The following is a 23,106-nucleotide window of genomic DNA, read 5'->3' on the forward strand; positions in this document are numbered from 1 at the left end:
TCTGATCAGCAAGTCCTAGGCTCTGTGGTTTAACCCACAGTGCCACCCACGTAGAAACTCAAATCAAAAACTTTTGGGGGATGAAAACGTCAAATCTTCACCAATGCCAACTATCCAGACTGGTCTTATGTGGGCCAGAAAAAAAGCCAAGGAAGTCCCCAAATAGGAGTTCCATCACAGAAAGAGAAAGGAAAAAGGATAGAGGGGAAGGGGATCAAGTTGATTCTAAACCAAAGGCCAGCCTTATTCCAGTGGCAACAAGACAAGGAACAAATGCCACTGATATCTTGGGCTATGGCGACGCACCTTTTGAAAACTGCTTCTTAATGTTTGGCTGCTCTGTAGGTTAAAAATGCCATGTTAGCTGGAGCTAAAGGGATTATCCTTTACTCAGACTCTGCGGATTACTGCGCACCTGGAATTCAGCCCTATCCGCATGGGTGGAATCTCCCCGGAGGAGGAGTGCAGCGCGGGAATGTCTTAAACCTCAACGGTGCAGGAGATCCCCTTACCCCGGGGTATCCAGCCAAAGGTTAGTGATGTACCCAGCACAGTCTTACACTTGGGAAGTAAGTTTAACTATTTGCTTCACGGGGTGAGTTTCAAGGTTTCCTGTCTGTTCAGCATTCAACCAGATTTGCTTGCACAAATCTTACACAGTGGTTTTCCTCTTGGTTCCTCAGAATATACCTTCAGATATGGAGTTGATGATGGAGTAGGGATTCCCAGAATCCCAGTTCATCCCATTGGCTACCATGATGCTGAAATTTTATTACGGTATGTAGATTTTAGTCATCGTTGGTGTTTGCAGAAAGCAGGCTGAGCTCATATTGTTATTCTAGCAATATTAAAATATTGTTGTTTTACCCACTGTTTTTATTGATATGGAAAAAGAACTGGCATGACACTGTATTTATCTTGGAAATATGAGCTTGGCTCCTAATCTCACACTGCTTAAACTAAGATTTAAATCTCCATTTAGCCATGAAGGTCACTGGACGGGTCAGTCTAGTTTATTTTTGTTGTTGTTGTTGTTGTTTAGTCATTTAGTCGTGTCCGACTCTTCGTGACCCCATGGACCAGAGCACGCCAGGCATTCCTGTCTTCCACTGCCTCCTGCAGTTTGGTCAAACTCATGCTGGTCGCTTCGAGAACACTGTCCAACCATCTCATCCTCTGTCGTCCCCTTCTTCTTGTGCCCTCCATCTTTCCCAACATCAGGGTCTTTTCCAGGGAGTCTTCTCATGAGGTGGCCAAAGTATTGGAGCCTCAGCTTCACGATCTGTCCTTCCAGTGAGCACTCAGGGCTGACTTCCTTAAGAATGGATAGGTTTGATCTTCTTGCAGTCCATGGGACTCTCAAGAGTCTCCTCCAGCACCATAATTCAAAAGCATCAATTCTTCGACGATCAGCCTTCTTTATGGTCCAGCTCTCACTTCCATACATCACTACTGGGAAAACCATGGCTATACGGACCTTTGTTGGCAAGATGATGTCTCTACTTTTTAAGATGTTGTCTAGGTTTCCATCGCCTTTCTCCCAAGGAGCAGGCGTCTTTTAATTTCGTGACTGCTGTCACCATCTGCAGTGATCATGGAGCCCAAGGAAGTAAAATCTCTCACTGCCTCCATTTCTTCCCCTTCTATTTGCCAGGAGGTGATGGGCCCAGTGTCCATGATCTTCGTTTTTTTGATGTTGAGCTTCAGACCATATTCTGTGCTCTCCTCTTTCACCCTCATTAAAAGGTTCTTTAATTCTTCCTCTCTGCCATCAAGGTTGTGTCATCTGCATATCTGAGGTTGTTGATATTTCTTCCGGCAATCTTAATTCCGGCTTGGGATTCATCCAGCCCAGCCTTTCGCATGATGAATTCTGCATATAAGTTAAATAAGCAGGGAGACAATATACAGCCTTGCCGTACTCCTTTCCCAATTTTGAACCAATCAGTTGTTCCATATCCAGTTCTAACTGCAGCTTCTTGTCCCACATAGAGATTTCTCAGGAGACAGGTGAGGTGATCAGGCACTCCCATTTCTTTAAGAACTTGCCATAGTTTGATGTGGTCGACACATTTAAAGGCTTTTGCATAGTCAATGAAGCAGAAGTAGATGTCTTTCTGGAACTCTCTAGCTTTCTCCATAATCCAGTGCATGTTTGCAATTTGGTCTCTGGTTCCTCTGCCCCTTCGAAATCCAGCTTGCACTTCTGGGAGTTCTCGGTCCACATACTGCTTAAGCCTGCCTTGTAGAATTTTAAGCATAATCTTGCTAGCGTGAGAAATGAGTGCAATTGTGCAGTAGTTGGAGCATTCTTTGGCACTGCCCTTCTTTGGGATTGGGATGTAGACTGATCTTCTCCAATCCTCTGGCCACTGCTGAGTTTTCCAAATTTGCTGGCATATTGAGTGTAGCACCTTAACAGCATCATCTTTTAAAATTTTAAATAGTTCAGCTGGAATATCATCACTTCCACTGGCCTTGTTATTTGCAGTGCTTTCTAAGGCCCATTTGATTTCACTCTCCAGGATGTCTGGCTCAAGGTCAGCAACCACACTACCTGGGGTATACGAGACATCCATGTCTTTCTGGTATAGTTCCTCTGTGTATTCTTGCCACCTCTTCTTGATGTCTTCTGCTTCTGTTAGGTCCTTTCCACTTTTGTCTTTTATTATGGTAATCTTTGTATGAAATGTTCCTTTCATATCTCCAATTTTCTTGAACAGATCTCTGGTTTTTCCCATTCTATTGTTTTCCTCTATTTCTTTGCATTGCTCATTTAAGAAGGCCTTCTTGTCTCTCCTTGCTATTTTTTGGAAATCTGCATTCAATTTCCTGTATCTTTCACTATCTCCCTCGCATTTTGCTTGCCTTCTCTCCCCCGCTATTTGTAAGGCCTCGTTGGACAGCCACTTTGCTTTCTTGCATTTCCTTTTCATTGGGATGGTTTTAGTTGCTACCTCCTGTATAATGTTACGAGCCTCCATCCATAGTTCTTCAGGCACTCTGTCCACCAAATCTAAATCCTTAAACCTGTTCCTCACTTCCACTGTGTATTCATAAGGGATTTGACTTAGATTGTATCTTACCGGCCCAGTGGTTTTTCCTACTTTCTTCAGTTTAAGCTTGAATTTTGCTATAAGAAGCTGATGATCTGAGCCACAGTCAGCTCCAGGTCTTGTTTTTGCTGACTGTATAGAGCTTCTCCATCTTTGGCTGCAGAGAATATAATCAATCTGATTTCGATGCTGCCCATCTGGTGATGTCCATGTGTAGAGTCGTCTCTTGTGTTGTTGGAAAAGAGTGTTTGTGATGACCAGCTTGTTCTCTTGGCAGAACTCTATTAGCCTTTGCCCTGCTTCGTTTTGAACTCCAAGGCCAAACTTGCCAGTTGTTCCTTTTATCTCTTGACTCCCTACTTTAGCATTCCAATCCCGTATAATGAGAAGAACATCCTTCTTTGGTGTCATTTCTATAAGGTGTTGTAAGTCTTCATAGAACTGCTCAATTTCAATTTCTTCAGCACCAGTGGTTGGTGCATAAACTTGGATTACTGTGATGTTAAAAGGTCTGCCTTGGATTCGTATCAAGATCATTCTATCATTTTTGAGATTGCATCCCAGTACCGCTTTTGCCACTCTTTTGTTGACTATGAGGGCCACACCATTTCTTTTATGGGATTCTTGCCCACAGTAGTAGATATGATGGTCATCCAAACTGAATTCGCCCATTCCCATCCATTTTAGTTCACTGATGCCCAGGATGTCAATATTTATTCTTGCCATCTCATTTTTGACCACATCCAACTTACCAAGGTTCATGGTTCTTACATTCCAGGTTCCTATGCAATATTTTTCTTTACAGCATTGGACTTTCCTTTCGCTTCCAGGCATATCCGCAACTGAGCGTCCTTTAGGCTTTGGCCCAACCGCTTCATCAGCTCTGAATCTACTTGTACTTGTCCTCTGGTCTTCCCCAATAGCATGTTGGATGCCTTCCGACCTGAGGGGCTCATCTTCCAGCGTCATAACTTTTATATGCCTGTTGTCTTTGTCCATGGAGTTTTCTTGGCAGGTATACTGGAGTGACTTGCCGGTTCCTGCTCCAGGTGGATCACGTTTGGTCAAAACTCTCCACTATGACCTGTCCATCTTGGGTGGCCCTGCACGGCATAGCTCATAGCTTCTCTGAGTTATTCAAGCCCCTTCGCCACGACAAGGCAGTGATCCATGATTTAGCCTAACTAAATTTCAATGTATCTGTGAGGACAACATTGTGAGGTGGGCATGCTTTATACGCTCTCCTGAGCTCCGTGGAGGAAAGATTGGATCGAAAACTTTATAAGTAAAGAAAGTAAGTTAAACTGGATGTTTCCTCTGAAAGGGACAGTGAAACACAATCATTTTGACATAGTAGGACCGCTACCTGCAATACAGCAACTCACAATCCTGCATGCATATCCAGAAGCCCTGACCCTAAAACAGAAAGCATATCACATATTAATTTGATGACAGCCCTAAAGCCAGTAAATGTTGGGCCCCCTTCATACTTGACATTTGGGAATTAAGGAGATGATGGCTGCTAATTCAATGACCTTGTCTGTCTTGGTTTCGCTGCTGCAGGTTCATGGGCGGTCCTCCACCTCCAGATGAGAGTTGGAAGGGAAATCTCAATGTGTCCTATAACATTGGGCCCGGATTTTCTGGCACCTACTCCAGAAGGTCAGTTCGAACACTTCTACCATCCAGCTGCCATTCCAAACCCTATGAAACAGCCTATGAAATATCAGAGTTGCTGCCATTTCCTGGAAGGTCTTCTGTGTCTTTCATGTAGCATATTGCCTACACAAATGGCATATCCCAGTGGTGGCTGGTGCCCATTGGGACTGGCAAGGCAGAAGGTATGGAGGCCAACAGTAGGTGGCGCCAAAGCCAAGGACGGGCAGAGGCAACACATTCTGTTTTTGTCCTTGTTCTCCCTGCAGACTTCGACAAGGGGAAAACTTGAGACTAAGGAGAAATAGAAGAACATAGGAAGTGGACTTACCGTATTTTTCCTTCTATAACACGCAGATTTTTTCTCCTAAAAAGGAAGGAGAAATGTCTGTGCGTGTTATTGAGCGAATGTGTGGTCCCTGGAGCCAAATAGTGCAAGGGGAGGCAAAAAAAAGCAGGCAAAATTCAAATCACGCGTCTCCTAGAAGGGAAACATGAAAAGAGGAAGCGGCTGCTTTCCGGCATTCTGCCTCAGGGTCTTACTGCCCACCCACCTCTGTTTCCTTGCTGTGTTTGCTCAAACGGAACAAAGAGCAGGGAAAGCCCCTCCCCTCCAGGCAAGCAGAGGGGAAAGCTGAAAACATGCAGAAGGGAGAGAGAGAGAGAGAGAGAGAGAGCGCGGAGCTGGCTGGCTTGGGTGGGTAGGTGAGGGAAAACTTTTGCCTTCCTTTCCTCCCTATACCCCTCTCCTGCATTCTTAGCCAGCTGCTTCTCTGCACACCCCTCTCCTGCTCCTTGTCCCTTCTGTGTTTTTCCTTCCCTCCCCACTTAAAATGTGGTTAAAAAGCATGGATCCACATGGATCCTCAGGATCTTTGCATTGGGTCAGCCCAAATTCACCATCAGATCACATAGCATGTCCATGGCTACAGCCTGCCCCCCCCAAAAAATCACGCACCCACTGTTGCCTGGGGCTGCAATGGTGCAAAAACTTGGTTAAAAAGCATGGATCTACATGGATCCTCAGGATCTTTGCATTCAGTCATCCCAAATTCACCATCAGATCACATAGAATGTCCATGGTTACAGCCTGCCCCCCAAAAACCACGCACCCACTGTTGCCTGGGGCTGCAATGGTGCAAAAACGTGGTTAAAAAGCATGGATCTACATGGATCCTCAGGATCTTTGCATTCAGTCATCCCAAATTCACCATCAGATCACATAGCATGTCCATGGTTACAGCCTGCCCCCCAAAAATCACGCACCCACTGTTGCCTGGGGATGCAATGGTGCAAAAACGTGGTTACAAAACATGGATCCACATGGATCCTCAGGATCTTTGCATTGGGTCAGCCCAAATTCACCATCAGAGCACATAGCATGTCCATGGCTACAGCCTGCCCCCCAAAAATCACGCACCCACTGTTGCCTGGGGCTGCAATGGTGCAAAAACGTGGTTACAAAACATGGATCCACATGGATCCTCAGGATCTTTGCATTGGGTCAGCCCAAATTCACCATCAGAGCACATAGCATGTCCATGGCTACAGCCTGCCCCCCCAAAATCACGCACCCACTGTTGCCTGGGGCTACAATGGTGCAAAAACGTGGTTACAAAGCATGGATCCACAGGGATTCTCAGGATTTTTGCATTGGGTCAGCCCAAATTCACCATCAGATCACATGTCTGTGGCCACAGCATGAAGCACAAAAATGATACATTCACTGTTTCATTCAGAATGTTTTTTCCCTTGTTTTCCTTCTCTAAAAACGATGTTCGTGTTATGGTCAGGTGCGTGTTATAGAGCGAAAAATACGGTATACGGAGGCAAACCATTGGGTCCCTCTAGCTCTGCTACTGAGCTATGGCCCTTTCCCCCAATCAGGGCCAGCCCTATCATTAGGCAGAAGGATGTGACTATCTCAGGTAGTGGATGCTAGAGTGCTGGGAGTGGTGGTGAGGTGTTGTGGGACACATGACCTGTTTTGCACCTCCCTCAGCTACCCGGCAGTGGAAGATGCCGTTCTGTCACCAGTGTCAAGGTTTCTACTGCCAGTTGAGTCAACTTTGAGTGGTGGCAGCAGGTTCCATGTTGCCTTTTGCCTCAGTCGGCAAAATCTCTTGCACTGACCCAGTTCATGAATTCACCCTTTGCTCCCAGAAAGAGGTTGCATGAGCCAGAGCAGGAGTACCTGAAGGCTTGATCCAAGGAACAGCTTATCCAGGGCAGCTTCTCACAGTACCAAAGCCTTGTTTTCTTGTAACTTGGAAGCTGAACGCCTTGGCTCCAGAACAAATCCGCTCCCGAACGATCAAAACCCACAAGTGCTTGTTCTGGTTTCTGGTTTCCACAGCTTCCGATTGGCTGCAGGACGTTCCTGCAGCCAATCAGAATCCAAGCTTTGGTTTTTGAATGGTTCTGGGAGTCGAACGGACTCCCGGAATGCATCCTGTTCGAGAACCAAGGTACGACTGTACAATCAAGAGATTAGCTTCGCTCTTTGGCACCAGGAGCAGACCCTCAATGCTAATTCATCCCCTCACTGTTGATCTGGCAAGTCCTAGTTTGGTTGACACTACTATGCTCTCACAGAATACCATGCTTTTATTCTACAGGAAAGTCAGAATGCACGTTCACACAATCAATAAAATCACACGAATATACAATGTCATCGGGACCATCAAAGGAGCAGTGGAACCTGGTGAGCTTTTTCTGGCCTAACAGCTGTTGGTTTTAGAGTGTTCCTAGAGTGAAAGGAAATAAAAAGATGTCTGCTCCTTGGGAGAAAGGCGAGGGCAAACCTAGACAGCATCTTAAAATGTAGAGACATCATCTTGCCAACAAAGGTCCATATAGTTAAAGCCATGGTTTTCCCAGTAGTGATGTATGGAAGTGAGAGCTGGACCATAAAGAAGGCTGATCGCCGAAGAATGGATGCTTTTGAATTATGGTGCTGGAGGAGACTCTTGAGAGTCCCATGGACTGCAAGAAGATCAAACCTATCCATTCTGAAGGAAATCAGCCCTGAGTGCTCACTGGAAGGACAGATTGTGAAGCTGAGGCTCCAATACTTTGGCTACCTCATGAGAAGAGAAGACTCCTTGGAAAAGACCCTGATGTTGGGCAAGATGGAGGGCACAAGGAGAAGGGGACAGCAGAGGACGAGATGGTTGGACAGTGTTCTCGAAAAAACCAGCATGAGTTTGGCCAAACTGCGGGAGGCAGTGGAAGACAGGAGTGCCTGGTGTGCTCTGGTCCATGGGGTCACGAAGAGTTGGACATGACTAAACAACAACAATAGAGTGAAAGGTCCACCCAGAGGCCCATTTTGCCATCTTGCCCCTCCTTGAGATGGAGTTGTTGGTTTTTTTTACATGGTAGAGCAAGCTCAGGCCCCATAAAGCTATTTGCAAATATTGGGGTTCCTTCTGTCCTGCTGATTTATACAGCCCCTTGGTAACCCTGCTTGGAAGAGTTTGTAGGGACCCTGCAGAGCAGCAGAAGAGATGGTAGAAGGGGCAGCTGTTAGAAAGGGGGGAGATGAGTAAATAAATATCGCTCCTTCCTGGACTGCAGCAGGAGCTTCTGCCAGATCCCAGATCCTTCTGCTTTTTGGAAGTTCATTCTGCTGAGTGGGGCTCCAGGATTCTGCCCCCTGAGCCTTACCCCTGCCGTCGCCACTGTGGGGAGCTGCAAACACAGCTAGCAAAGCCAATCCTTCGTAGATCACTTTGGCTCAATCCTGGTTTTTTTTTTTTATAATAATATTTATTAAATTTTTGTATAACCAATAAAAAACATACATAATAACAAAATATTTTCCATTATCCACATTTCATTCTCAACTTTGGACTTCCTCACATCTCTTGTTCCTGCTTTCTAAACATAGATTTTACCAGCAAATTATTAACTTAATTTAATTCATATAATATAATTTTCCAATATTTAATGTCTCAAATTTTGGGATTTAACATACTCTTATTGAAGCTTAGGGTGGCGCTGTGGGTTAAAGCCTCAGCGCCTAGGACTTGCCAATCGAAAGGTCGGCGGTTCGAATCCCTGCGGCGGGGTGCTCTCCCGCTGCTCGGTCCCAGCGCCTGCCAACCTAGCAGTTCGAAAGCACCTCCGGGTGCAAGTAGATAAATAGGGACCGCTTACCAGCGGGAAGGTAAATGGCGTTTCCGTGTGCGGCTCTGGCTCACCAGAGCAGCGATGTCACGCTGGCCACGTGACCCGGAAGTGTCTCCGGACAGCGCTGGCCCCTGGCCTCTTAAGTGAGATGGGCGCACAACCCCAGAGTCTGTCAAGACTGGCCCGTACGGGCAGGGGTACCTTTACCTTTACTTTACCTATTGAAGCTTAATCATAAAATATTACTTATCCAAAATTTATCTTTTCATCTACCAATTAAATTTAAATTTATATTCTTTATAACTAGTTTGTTGGAGCCGTGTTTTTGCTAATCTTACATCTTTCTTAACATTCATACAATTTACAATATTTTTGTAGATAGTCCTTAAATTTCTTCCAGTCCTCCTCCACCAGTTCTTCTCCCAGGTCTCGGATTCTGCCAGTCATCTCCGCCAGTTCCATATAGTCTATCAGTTGCAGGCTCAACCCTGGTTTTGAGCCTGTTAGTGCTTTGCCGTCATTTCTTTTGCAGAAGCTTCAGAGGTAACTGGAATTTGAGACTCTGAAAAAGCACTTTTTGCAGCATCGCTGAATGGAATGAATTGGGTTTGCTCTTATTCTTCCTCTAAAAAATTCTATTGTTCTCCCACCCCACTAGCCCCTTGGGGGGGGGGGGAGTCTAATCTGAATAAGGAAAGAAACATCTGCCAAGTACCATATTTTTAGCTCTATATGACGCACCAGACCACAAGACACACCTAGTTTTTGGAGGAGGAAAACAAGAAAAAAAATATTTTGAATCTCAGAAGCCAGAAGAGCAAGAGGGATCTCTGCGCAGTGAAAGCAGCAATCCCTCTTGCTGTTCTGGCTTCTGTGATAGCTGTGCAGCCTGCATTTGCTCCATAAGACGCACACACATTTCCCCTTACTTTTTAGGAGGGAAAAAGTGAGTCTTATAGAGCAAAAAATACGGTATATTTTGAGTTAGATCCAGTTCTTTGTAATGTTTCTATCTTATATTTTTGTTTTGTTTTTGTTCCCCCTCCCTAGATAGATATATAATTTTGGGAGGCCACAGAGATTCTTGGGTCTTTGGCGGCATCGACCCAACCACTGGGGCAGCCGTCCTTCAAGAAGTGGCTCGGAGTTTTGGCAAGTTGGTGAAGAAAGGTAATGAACTGCACAATTAGAAAATAAAACATGAAGCATGCAGACCAGGCTATCTGTTCCTAGACCCAATTCATCGTAATAGTGATTCACTTTACAGCAATATCCTGTTCCTAGAAATAAGTCTTGGCAAGTCTAGCGCAACTTTTATAAAGTTTAATGGGTACAGGATTGCAGACTTATATGAGCCTAAGGCAGCTTTCCCCTCTGGAAGTTGTTGGACTTCAGCTACCATCAGTCCCTCCCAGAATGGCCAGGGGACATGAATTATGGGAGTTGTAGTCCAACAATATACACTAGTAGCCAAAATTGTGGAAACCTTTTGGAAAAAGTGCATTTCTGAGGTTTGATGGCTCATAACACCATTTTATTTTGGGAGTAATACCATAAAATTCTTTATCAATGGAAAGATAATTTAATGAGGAATGTAATGCAATGAAGTTTGTTCAGTTATCTGTATTCTATTAAAAGTTATAGCCAAATAACCAGAAAAAGGAAGCACAGCTTGCTTAGGTTGATATGCAGTAACTTTTCTTCATTTGAATGTAGCCAATGAGCACGAGTGTTTAGAGAGCCAATTAGGTGTTATGAGCCATCAAACCTCAGAAATACACTTTCCCCGAAACATTTTCACAATATTGGCCACTAGTGTATGTCACCAGGTTGGGGAAGCTGGTTTAGACCCTAAAGTCCCTTCTGAGCTCACAAAGTATTTCTTCCTAAGTCCTAAGATCTGGAGATGATTTGGGTCCCAACACTTAGGTTTCATGTGCACTTCCATGGGGTGTGAGAATTTCTTTGGTGGAACAGTTTCCTGAAAGATGCTTACAGTGGTACCTCGGGTTACATATGCTTCAGGTTACATACGCTTCAGGTTACAGATTCTGCTAACCCAGAAATAGTGCCTCGGGTTAAGAACTTTGCTTCAGGATGAGAACAAAAATCGTGCTCCGGCTGTGCAGCGGCAGCAGGAGGCCCCATTAGCTAAAGTGGTGCTTCAGATTAAGAACAGTTTTAGGTTAAGAACGGACCTCCAGAATGAATTAAGTACTTAACCCGAGGTACCACTGTATTAGTCTCATCATCATCATCATCATCATCATGTTTCAAAAGCATTTCTAAAACCCGATTCCATTTTTTTAATGGCATTGCCTTTTCAATTCTGATTGCTCTTGTTGATCAGAGTGCAAGTTGAAATTTTAAATGCTTTTTTTTTATAAAAAGGTTGTAAGACTGCTTGGTCCTTTGCTTAAGGAATATAATTGCCGGCAGATGGAATGAAAAGCAACAAATAAAACAAAATCCTGATCCCAAACTAAGGCAATCGGAAACAGATCCTTATTTTAAAGAGATTACTGGAGCATGGTTTTTAACTGTCCTGGGGCTGTGTTTAAAAAGCAGGCATGGGAAATCTTTGGTCCTCCAGCTGTTGCTAGACTACAACTCCTATCCTCCCTGGCCATTGGCCATGCTAGCTGAGGCTGATGGGAGTTGTAGTCCAATCCAGCTGGAAGCCCACAAATTCCTCAGCCTTGTTATAAGTTGAACCATCCAGAGAGATGATGACCTTTTCAATGCCAACAGGTTGGAAGCCTAGGAGAACAATAATCTTTGCCAGCTGGGATGCAGAAGAATTTGGGCTGTTGGGTTCCACCGAATGGGCAGAGGTAAGTGCTTAACCGGTTCCAGAATATTTTGCTGAGACTTGCAGGAACTCTCTATTTTTTCCCCTCAAAACAGACCCATGGAAGTTAAGGATCTAACCTAGTCATTGACTGCAATGTGCCTCTCCAGACAGCAAGAATACGCTGGTCTGGAGGGGCCCTGAGTTTTCCCACAATCAGCACAAACATCTTTTACAGCGTGGATTATTAGCAGATTTGGGGGTCTGCATTAGCAGTGATGGGATGACCCCATGGGGGAGCCCCCCTTCTATTGACTTCATTTCACTCTGCCCCCAATCCTGCTCTATGTGGCGATTATTATTATCATTAATTAAAGGAGCATCTCCTCCCCCATCGTTCAGCCCGGAAACTGAGATCCAGCCCTGAGGGCATTCTGGCGGTTCCCTCATTGCGAGAAGTGAGGTTACAGGGAACCAGGCAGAGGACCTTCTCGGTAGTGGCGCCTGCCCTGTGGAACACCCTCCATTCAGATGTCAAGGAAATAAGCAGCTACCATATTTTTCGCCCCATAGGATGCACCGGCCCATAGGACGCACCTAGTTTTTTTGGGGGGAAATAAAGGGAAAAAAATTATTTCCCCCCCAGGCGCTCTGCGTTAATCCCGAAGCTTGGGGCATGTGGAGTTCAGCGCGCCCCAAGCTTCGGGGTGCCGACAAGGTCTCCGCTAGCCTTGGGAGAGCCTCTCAGACTTAAGTCCTCCGACAGAACTTCCCAATATGGCGACGGAATTTTTAACTGTGTCATTCCAAAGCCCTTATACATTCCACGCTCTTCTTAAAACATGCTTTGGTTTGAAAGTTTATCTCCACACAGCCTTAAATCCACAGCTTAAGTCCTTAAAACAACATTTCTGACTTGTGAGGGGGGTGGGATTCTTGTTTAATCACATAAGGGAAATAAAGGAAAGTTTTTTCCCCCTCCCCCATCAGTCCCTTTGCCATACCGAGTCTTGGCGTATGTTCTCATGATTTATACTTGTTCCTCCGACTCGTCTTATTTAATCAGAGATCTCTTCTGTTAGCAGTCTTTACTCCCCCTTCTTCCTTGAAATATGTGCATTCACTTCATCCAAATTGTTTCTTTTGAAGTTCTTGCAGCTAGTGGTGCGGATCAGAGACGGCGTCCAGGAGCGTCGAAATCCCACAGGAGGGCATTGTGCCTAGTGCCCCCATCCCCACAAATTCAGGGGTGGTATAGGGCACAGCAGGCAAGGGCAGTCCCCCACCACAATCCTGGGGGGGGGGTAGGGAGGCTATTTACTCCCATCACAGCCTCCAATTTACCTTGTGTGGGTCGGAGAGATGTTATTGTCAGCCATCTTCTGATGCGCCCCTAGTGGTCCCTAATAATAATAAAATTTCTATATCTCCTTCCTTGGAGGTTTTTAAACAGAGGTTGGGTGGCCATCTGTCTGGGATGCTTTAGCTGTAATTCCTGCATTGCAGGGGGCTGGACTAGATGACCCTTGGGGTACCTTCGAACTCTAAAGTGTATATATATATATATATATATATATATATATATGACATATCATTTTCATCAATCATTTACCATAATTTCATAGCTTATACCATTTTTTTTTACTTCTATCAATCACATCTGAGAATTTTCCAATCTTTTTCACTTAATTTACATTTCTTAATTTCACTATTACTTTTAATTATTTTAACTAATAACTCTCTTCATAATCTTCTCTGCAATATTTCACAAAATCCTCCTTACAAAACGTCTTGTAGTCCTACTAGCGTAATCTGTTTATTACGGTTGCTTTTCAAATAGTTCAAATATTTGCTCCAGTCCATCGTGAATCTCTGGTTCCGCAGGTTTCGAATCCTTCCTGTCATCTTATCTAATTCTGCATAGTCCATTAATTTCATCTGCCATTCTTCTTTCGTCGGTAGTTCTTCTTGTTTCCATTTCTGGGCCAACAATACTCTTGCTGCTGTTACTGCATATAAAAACAGTTTGTTGTCCTGTCTGTTAATATCCTCACTTACCAATACCAAGTAAAAATGTGTCTGGTTTTTTTACTCTAAGGTTCTATTGTTCTATCCCTGTGGCAACTGGAGAAATGCACATAGCTATCACAGTTAATACATGTGACTGCACTTGGATGTCCGTTTTATATGCAGCTGCTGTTGCTGTTGTGAAAAACAACCCAGTTAACTTAGTCATCCACCTGGCGGTGCTTGTATCTTTTTGTAACTGCAGGAGAATACCAAAATTCTTCAAGCACGGGCTGTGGCTTACATCAACTCGGACTCTTCTATAGAAGGTGAGCATCGTTTGACCATCTTCAGTTCTGTGCCACTTTTACATTCAGAGAGATAAAGGTAAAGGTAAAGGGACCCCTGACTGTTAGGACCAGTTGTGACCGACTCTGGGGTTGCGGCGCTCATCTCGCTTTATTGGCCCAGGGAGCCAGCGTACAGCTTCCAGGTCATGTGGCCAGCATGACTAAGCCACTTCTGGCGAAACAGAGCAGCGCATGGAAACGCCGTTCACCTTCCCGCCGGAGCGGTACCTATTTATCTACTTGCACTTTGACGTGCTTTCGAACTGCTAGATTGGCAGGAGCAGGGACCGAGCAATGGGAGCCTACCCCGTCACAGGGATTCAAACAGCAGACCTTTTGATCGGCAAGTCCTAGGCTCTGTAGTTTAACCCACAGCGCCACCTGCGTCCCCATTCAGAGAGATAAAAAGGTAAAGGTAAAGGTACCCCTGCCCGTACGGGCCAGTCTTGACAGACTCTGGGGTTGTGCGCCCATCTCACTCAAGAGGCCGGGGGCCAGCGCTGTCCGGAGACACTTCCGGGTCACGTGGCCAGCGTGACAAAGCTGCATCTGGCGAGCCAGCGCAGCACACGGAAATGCCGTTTACCTTCCCACCAGTAAGTGGTCCCTATTTATCTACTTGCACCCGGGGGTGCTTTCGAACTGCTAGGTTGGCAGGCGCTGGGACCGAGCAGCGGGAGCGCACCCCGCCGCGGGGATTCGAACCACCGACCTTTCGATCGGCAAGCCCTAGGTGCTGAGGCTTTTACCCACAGCGCCACCCGCGTCCCTGGCATTCAGAGAGATACCAGTGCTTAAATAGCCAATACTGAGAGATGGCACTCGAATAGCCAATGTCGAGAGAGGTAGATTTAGGTCTGATGAGGCCCTAAGCTACTGAAGGTAATGGGGCCCTTTATATGTCCAGCTGTCCTTTGTCAACAACAAATTGTCGCTGTTTTTCGTGTTCAATTAATGCTATATGGTAATTTATGGACCTAATAAGTATCTAAAGCCAATTTATTTGTTTTTTTATCTTATATTTTGGAAATGTACATCCAGGTGTTTTTTTCCTTTAAATTTTTTTGGGGGCCCCAAGAGAGTGGGGCCCTAAGCTATAGCTTGTTTAGCTTATACAGTGGTACCTCTGGTTGCGAACGGGATCTGTTCCGGAGGCCCATTCGCAACATGAAAAGCCCGCAACCTGAAGTGCTGTATTTGCACAGGTGCGCGGCACGATTTGGCGCTTGCGCGCATGCGCAAATGGCGAAACCCAGAAGTAACCCTTTCCGGTACTTCTGAGTCGCCACGGGACACAACCTGAAAAAACGTAACAGGAAGCAAACATAACATGAGGTATGTCTGTACATAAATCTGGCACTGTCTGGTGTGACGTAGCCTATTATAATTTTTTTAAGTCAAATTTTATTTTTTGAAGAGTGTCCCATTAGTATTAATACAAATGTCTATATATACTTTGGTTTCCAGGCAACTACACATTAAGAGTAGACTGCACTCCTCTTCTCAATCGATTGGTGTATAATCTGACAAAAGAGGTACAAATCATCTCATTTTTCTGGCTCTGCCCCCACCCACCCCTTTTCCTTCTCCTAGTCTTCATCTATCCTTGTGTGGCTCGGAGAAGCACTTGAGGTGAACAATGGCATGGATCCTCAGTGCAAGGAATGCTTCTTAAGGAATCACAGGGGGTTTTTTTAAATAAAAATTTTAAGTTTCTAGACCTCATGGTTCTGAGGACAGGTGCAAACGCAGGTCTTGCGTTTGTGCACCGTTTCGTGCTGAATCAACCTTCCAAAGGAGGCAGCGTTCCCACAGTTCCCTGGGAAGTGGAATTGACTGTTAAACCACTCAGAATTTCGGCTTTCCAGGGAGAATAGGGGTTTTCTAAGAACTCTTGGCACCCTTAACAAAACTACATTTCCCAGGGTTCTTTGGGGGAACTGGCTGTTTAAAGTGAAAGGATACTGCTTTAAACGTATAGGACAGGTGGCACCTCTCTTATAATGCTGAAATCGTCATATTCAGACCCATTGTTTTCCTTCCCTAGATAGTGAGCCCTGATGATGGATATGAAAGCAAAACCCTCTATGAAAGCTGGCTTGAGAAAGACTTATCCCCAGAAAGTAAGACCTTGCCCAGGTAAGAGAATCGCTTGCTTAATACACACATGCAATCCCATTACTTTTTATTTTTAATTAAAAGTTTATTGGCATAAACTAGGATTGCCAATTTTTTTTTTGGGGGGGGGGGGTTGAACTTTTTTTACAAAGGCTCACACACAAAAAAGTTTTGAGCTATTTTTAAGGAAATTCATCAAAATCTACACTTCCAACAAGAACTTGGGTTGCCATGTGTCCAGATTTTCCTGGACGATTGCTGCCCTGATGCTGTTGTGAGGGCCGAATCCAGGCTATGTCTGGGAAATTCCGGATGTATGGCAGCCCTAGCAGGAACATCCATTACTTAAATAATTGCACGTATGAGTGTGCCATCAAAATTCCCACACAAAGGGCAGGTAGAGCTTTCATATCCCCGCTTTCATTCATTTAGTGTAGGCATAGGCAACCTCAGCCCTCCAGATGTTTTGGGACTACAACTCCCATGATCCCTAGCTAACAGGACCAGTGGTCAGGGATGATGGGAATTGTAGTCCCAAAACATCTAGAGGGCCAAGGTTGCCTATGCCTGATTTAGTGTCACCAGCCCTGAGCTGCAGAACACTCTTCCAACAGGGATTTGTCAGGCACCCTCGCTTTTTATTTTCAGAAGTTCCTTGAACAACCATTTATGCCAGCAGACGTTTCTGCACTTTAATTTTCTTTCTTTTTTTTAAATAAATAATATTTATTAAGATTTTACAAAATCAAGAATACAAAAATGCATAGTAAAACAAGAAAACAGAAGAAAACTCTTGAACAAAAATACAAGATACAGAAAAACCAAGAAAAATAGAGAAATTAAAAAAAGAAAGTTAATCCGTTTTTTATAACTTTAAACTCATTAACTTATTTCTTTGACTTCCTCACACCTCCCCTTTTTGTATTCCCATTAAGATATTCAAATCAGCAAATCCTTACCCTCTTTCATCTATCTTAACTCTAAATCTTAACATATTGTAACCCTATAATTTCACCAAATTTTTAATTCATTTTTGCATACTCTTTTTAACTTTGTTGCTAATGCCACTTATTTTCAGTCCAACATCATTTTAACATTCATTAATTTTACAGTATTTCTGCAAATAATCTTTAAATTTCTTCCAATCTTCTTCCAATCTTCTTCCAACTCTTCTCCTAGGTCTCGGATTCTGCCAGTCATTTCCGCTAATTCCATATAGTCGATCACTGCACTTTAATTTTCATCTTAATTAGCCAGTCACCTTAATGATTATTCCAACTCTTCTCCCAGGTCTCGGATTCTGCCAGTCATTTCCGCTAATTCCATATAGTCCATCACTGCACTTTAATTTTCATCTTAATTAGCCAGTCACCTTAATGATTATTTGTGGAATGCCCTCCCCAGGGAGGCTTGCCTGGCGCCTTCATTACACCAGGCAAAAAAAAATGTTTCTCTTCAACCAGGAGTTCGTCTATGGCTTTTAAAATGTGTCTGTGGGACGTGGGTCATTGGTTTGCTTTGGTTTTATTATGTATCTTATTTTTGTATCTTATGTATCTTATGTTTCACTTGTCAGCCGCCCTGAGATCTTTGGATGAAGGGTGGTATACAAATTTTAATAAATAATAATAATATATGATGGTTGGACAGTGTTCTCGAAGCTACCAGCATGAGTTTGACCAAACTGGGGGAGGCAGTGGAAGACAGGAGTGCCTGGCGTGCTCTGGTCCATGGGGTCACGAAGAGTCGGACACAACTAAACAAGTTGTAGTCCAAAAACAGCTGGAGGGCCGAGTTTGCCTATGCCTGATCTAACTAGTACTTTTTTTCTAAAAAAAAAAAAAAAAAAAGGGTTTAGGGGTACTCTCATTTTCCTTCTCATATTGAAATACTGCCCCTCAAGGCCAAACATAGATTCACAAAATGTTTAGGGGTATACGAATCCCTGCGTCCCCCTAGGGAAAAAAAGCACTGGATCTAACTATAGCAACATCTTCCCCTCTCTCTTTGGGCAGGATCAGCAAGCTCGGATCAGGCAGTGATTTTGAAGCTTTCTTCCAGAGATTGGGGATCGTGTCCGGCAGAGCCCGGTACACTAAGAATAGGGTAAGCCGGACAGCCTGTCCGAAAGATGACACCCCTCTGTTTATTTCTGGACAGCTGTGAACACACCACAGCAAGTGGGTCTCCTTTTTTATTTTTGGGAAAGCTCCCAATGGGGGGGAAATGGACAGGGAAGCACCAATCCAGTCTTCTGAAAAGAAAGGTAAAAGAATAAAGCAGCAGTCCATTGCATACTTACCTGGGATAAATCATAAGCCCCGCTGAGTGGCAGAGCTTTTGAAAAAGGTCTCAGGTTCCATCTCCCTACCTGAAATACTGGAGTGCTGCTGACAGTCAGTGTAGACATTATGGAGGTAGATGGACCAATGGTCTAACTCTGTATAAGACAGCTCTCTATATCCCTGTGCCCAGTTTGCCCCTGAGTGCTTGATCTTGCATTCACCAAACTGACAGTGAGCCGAGTTGGACTGGGCCTGTGATGTGGGGGAACTTTAATACAGTGGTGCCTCGCAAGACGAAAATAATCCGTTCCGCGAGTCTCTTCGTCTAGCGGTTTTCTCGTCTTGCGAAGCATCCCTATTAGCGGCTTAGCGGATTAGCACTATTAGCGGCTTGGCGGCTATTAGCGGCTTAGAAAAAAGGGGGGGGGAGGGAAAAAACTCGCAAGACTCGCAAGATGTTTTCGTCTTGCGAAGCAAGCCCACAGGGAAATTCGTCTTGCGAAGCGCCTCAAAAAACGGAAAACCCTTTCGTCTAGCGGGTTTTTCGTCTTGCGAGGCATCCGTCTTGCAGGGCACCACTGTACAGTGGTACCTTGGTGGTTCTCAACCTTCATGTGTTCCGGGAGCCCGTTCCAATCCCAAAACTGTTCAAAAACGAAGGCACAGCTTCCGAGTGGCTGTGGGAGCTCCCTTGCACTCAGGAAGAAGCTGCGTCAGACGTTCAGCTCCAGAAAACATTTGCAAACCAGAACACTTACTTAAAGGTTTGCGATGTTTGGGAGCCGATTTGTTCGGCAACTAAGCCATTTGAGAACCAAGGTATGACTGTAATTGAGTCTCCATCTTTCTTAGAATCGTAGAACTGTAGTTTGAAGGGACCCTGAGGGTCACTGCCTTAAATGCAGGAATTTCAACTAAAGCATCCAGGACAGGCACATTTGACCCATTTCTTCGCTCTCCTTTTCCAGAAAGTAGACAAATTCAGTAACTACCCTCTCTACCACACCACGTACGAGACCTTTGAATTAGTCGAGCGGTTTTATGACCCCGAATTCAGGAAGCAGCTTGCCGTCGCTCACCTCCGGGCAGGCTTGGTCTACGAACTGGCCGATTCCCAGGTCCTTCCTCTCCATTGCCAAGATTATGCAGAAGCGTTGAGGACCTATGTCGACGGAATCTACAATGTGGCCAAGGGTCACAAAGCACAGCTGGGAACCTACCAAGTATCATTTGGTGAGCCTGATGCAAAAGGGGTACAAAGTCCATACAGATGTGGTTCCTGTTGCTACAGGCCTCTGTTAGCGACAGATATGGGTCACACCCACACGTTTAAAGCACATAGCTCCCCCCCCCAGAGCATCCTGGGAGCTGTAGTTTGTTATTTGAAAGACCGTATTCCCTCCTGTGAACTTGCCCGGGTTCTGAAATCTTCAGAAGATCTCTCGGTCCCACCACCCTCACTGGGACGCTTGGTGCAGGAGAGGGCCTTCTCGGTGGTTGCCCCCCAAACAACTCTGAAACTCCTTCCCTGGGGGAGACAGACTGGCTCCCTCCTTGTGGTCCTCCCACCAGCAGGCGAAGACCTTCTTGTTCCAACAAACTTTGGGAAACTCACTGCTTTTAATGAAAGGGCTGGTACTGTGCTATTTTTATGGTAGTTGTTTATACATGTGTATCTATAATCACTTTAATTCTATTAATGTTTCATTTTTTTTTTAATGGCATTTCCCCCAATGTTTTTAGTTGTTCCTATTTTATTTGTCCACCACTCCATTTGGAAGTTGGTTCGGCTTTAGAACTTCTCTTACCTCCCAAGATTTCCCCCTAATTGCTCAGCCAACAAACTACTCTTCCATGATTTAATACAAGAACGTAAGACAAGCCTGCTGGATCAGGCCAATGACCCATCTAGTCCAGAATCCTGTTCTCACAGTGGCTGAACAGATTCCTGTGGGAAGCCTGAAAGTTGGGCATGAGTGCAAGAGCACTCTGTCCACCTGTGATTTCTCTGCAACTAGCATTTAGAAGTGTAATGCTTCTTTCAGTGGAGATGGAACATAGAACATGGTACTCACTGATAGCCCAATTCTCTATGGTAAAAAGGTAAAGGACCCCTGGATGGTTATGTCCAGTCAAAGGCAACTATGGGGTTGTGGCGCTCATCTCGCTTTCAGGCCAAGGGAGTCGGCGTTTGTCCACAGACAGCTTTCCAGGTCATGTGGCCAGCAGGACTAAAGCGCCTCCGGTGCAATGGGACACTGTGATGGAAGCCAGGGTGCACGGAAATGCCGTTTACCTTCCTGCTGCAGTGGTACCTATTTATCTACTTGCACCAGTGTGCTTTTGAACTGCTAGGTTGGCAAGAGTGGGACAGAGCAATGGGAGCTCACTACATTGTGAGGTTTCAAACCGCTGACCAGCAAGCCCAAGAGGCTCTGTGGTTTAGACCACAGCGCCGTCCTCTATGACACATTTGAAACCACCACTCATCAGCATAGTCAATACTGAACTAGATCTGATCGGCCACCTTAAGGCAGCTTCCTGTTTGTTTGGAACTGGAGGTGACCAGGATTTAAGCCTGGGACCCCCTGACACTGAACTGTGAGCTTTACTCTTTTCTAAATTAGGAAATTGACTTATCAACTCTGTATTTGCAGATCCTCTCTTTTCTGCTGTGGCTAATTTCACAGAGGCAGCTGCTGATTTTCACCATAGATTATCACAGCTTGATCAGAACGAGTGAGTATGGGTTTGCAAAACTGGTTTTTCTTTTTTTAAAAAAAATAAACAGACGGAATGCGCTGCTGTTCAGCATTTTTCAAATACTCTATTTTTAAGAAATTTATGTAATGGAGATGGAGATCAATGTTGAGTCACAAGACAAACGCAAGGCAAATTTAAAAGCAATAAGCAACTAAAAAATAAAAATAAATGGTTTGGGGTTAATAAAGAGCCTGGCAAACTTAAGTCCATAACCCTGATTTGCAAACCACAGTTTACTTGGAACCCGCATTGCATTTTCATCGGACCCAAGATTCCTACACTGTTGCTGAAATGAGAATGCCTTTATGCAACTTAAGTAAAGCTGCAGGTGCAGCTACCATCACTTGTAATTAATAATAATAATAATAATTATAATTATAATAATAATAATAATAATAATTTATTATTTATACCCCGCCCATCTGGCTGGGCCTCCCCAGCCACTCTGGGCGGCTTCCATAGAAACCAAAAATACAGTAAAATATCACACGTTAAAAACTTCCCTGAACAGGGCTGCCTTAAGATGTCTTCTGAATGTCAGGTAGTTGTTTATCGCTTTGACATCTGCTGGAAGGGCGTTCCACAGGGCGGGCGCCACTACTGAGAAGGCCCTCTGCCTGGTTCCCTGTAGCTTTGCTTCTCGCAATGAGGGAACCGCCAGAAGGCCCTCGGCGCTGGACCTCAGCGTCCGGGCTGAACGATGGGTGTGGAGACGCTCCTACAGGTATACTGGACCGAGGCCGTTTAGGGCTTTAAAGGTCAGCACCAACACTTTGAATTGTGCTCGGAAACGTACTGGGAGCCAATGTAGGTCTTTCAAGACCGGTGTTATATGGTCTCGGCGGCCGCCCCCAGTCACCAGTCTAGCTGTCGCATTCTGGATTAGTTGTAGTTTCCGAGTCACCTTCAAAGGTAGCCCCACGTAGAGTGCATTGCAGTAGTCCAAGCGGGAGATAACCAGAGTATGTACCACTCTGGTGAGACAGTATTCTTCTTCTACTTCTTTGGCGATCACTCGTAGCCGAGTAAGATTGTCTTCCATAAACACGGTTTTAACAATGAGTCCGTAAGTGACTGTGGAGGCCAATTCTGGAACCACACGTCCTTCCACAGTGGGGACATTGCTTTCCGGGCGGGAGTTCATCACGGTGTGGATTTGCCAAGCGTGCCTTCCTCTTAGTACGTTTCTCCCTTGTGTCCTGAGTTTGAGTGTCTTCAAAGCCCATGACACCTTTGGTAAAGGCTGTTCTCCGATTGGAGCGCTCGCAGGCCAGTGTTTCCCAGGCGTCAGTGTTTACACTACATTTTTTTTTTTTTTAGATTTGCCTTGAGACAATCTTTAAACCTCTTTTGTTGACCACCAGCACGCTTTCCATTTTTAAGTTTGGAATAGAGTAGTTGCTTTGGAAGACAATAATCAGGCATCTGAACAACATGACCAGTCCAATCAAGTTGATGTTGAAGAATCATTGCTTCAACAGTAGTGCGGCTCGATAAATTTATATATGGAAACAAAGCCACAGAGACCGCTTCTGTATGTCACAGGCTCTGTTGACAGCAGATGGAAGGCAGGTGAGCAGCTGAGTGGGTGAATGAAAAAGCAAGGAAAGGCAAAACAGCCTGGATCTTCTAAGCAACGATTGCTAAAAATACATTAACTTCAAAGCTGGTTGGAATGTAGTATCACACACTTTAGGAGAGAGCCTATGGAAAGCAGAACATTAGGCTAAAGCGCCTTCCATGTGCCCATAATCATCTGATGTCATACAAACTTACAGATCTAAGAAAGGACTGGACAAACTCATCGAGGATAAGGCTAGCATTGGAGGTAGCATATAGCCTGGAGACAGTAATGGGCATAATGTTTGTCTTGTACCTCCAGGCTGTGTATTTCTGAAGACCCATCGCTGGGTTATTGTCCTTTTGCTGTGCTTGTGGGCATTCCC

The 23,106-nt window shown here is 44.9% G+C and overlaps 1 protein-coding gene across 1 annotated transcript in view; it reads left to right on the forward strand.

Moving 5' to 3' along the window:
- The window catches only part of LOC307214732 (N-acetylated-alpha-linked acidic dipeptidase 2-like), a 44,931-nt gene that overhangs the window by 19,110 nt on the left and 2,715 nt on the right, over positions 1–23,106 (forward strand). The window contains exons 6-17 of the mRNA XM_079973684.1: positions 346–532; positions 684–777; positions 4,620–4,718; positions 7,331–7,416; positions 9,897–10,016; positions 11,598–11,680; positions 13,910–13,973; positions 15,462–15,529; positions 16,042–16,133; positions 18,128–18,218; positions 19,366–19,630; positions 21,055–21,136. Of these exons, the coding sequence (XP_079829810.1) occupies positions 346–532; positions 684–777; positions 4,620–4,718; positions 7,331–7,416; positions 9,897–10,016; positions 11,598–11,680; positions 13,910–13,973; positions 15,462–15,529; positions 16,042–16,133; positions 18,128–18,218; positions 19,366–19,630; positions 21,055–21,136 (1,331 nt within the window). The remainder of the gene's footprint in view (positions 1–345; positions 533–683; positions 778–4,619; positions 4,719–7,330; positions 7,417–9,896; positions 10,017–11,597; positions 11,681–13,909; positions 13,974–15,461; positions 15,530–16,041; positions 16,134–18,127; positions 18,219–19,365; positions 19,631–21,054; positions 21,137–23,106) is intronic.

This window comes from Podarcis cretensis (genome assembly GCF_951804945.1).
Source record: "Podarcis cretensis genome assembly, chromosome: 4".
Taxonomy (NCBI): domain Eukaryota; kingdom Metazoa; phylum Chordata; class Lepidosauria; order Squamata; family Lacertidae; genus Podarcis; species Podarcis cretensis.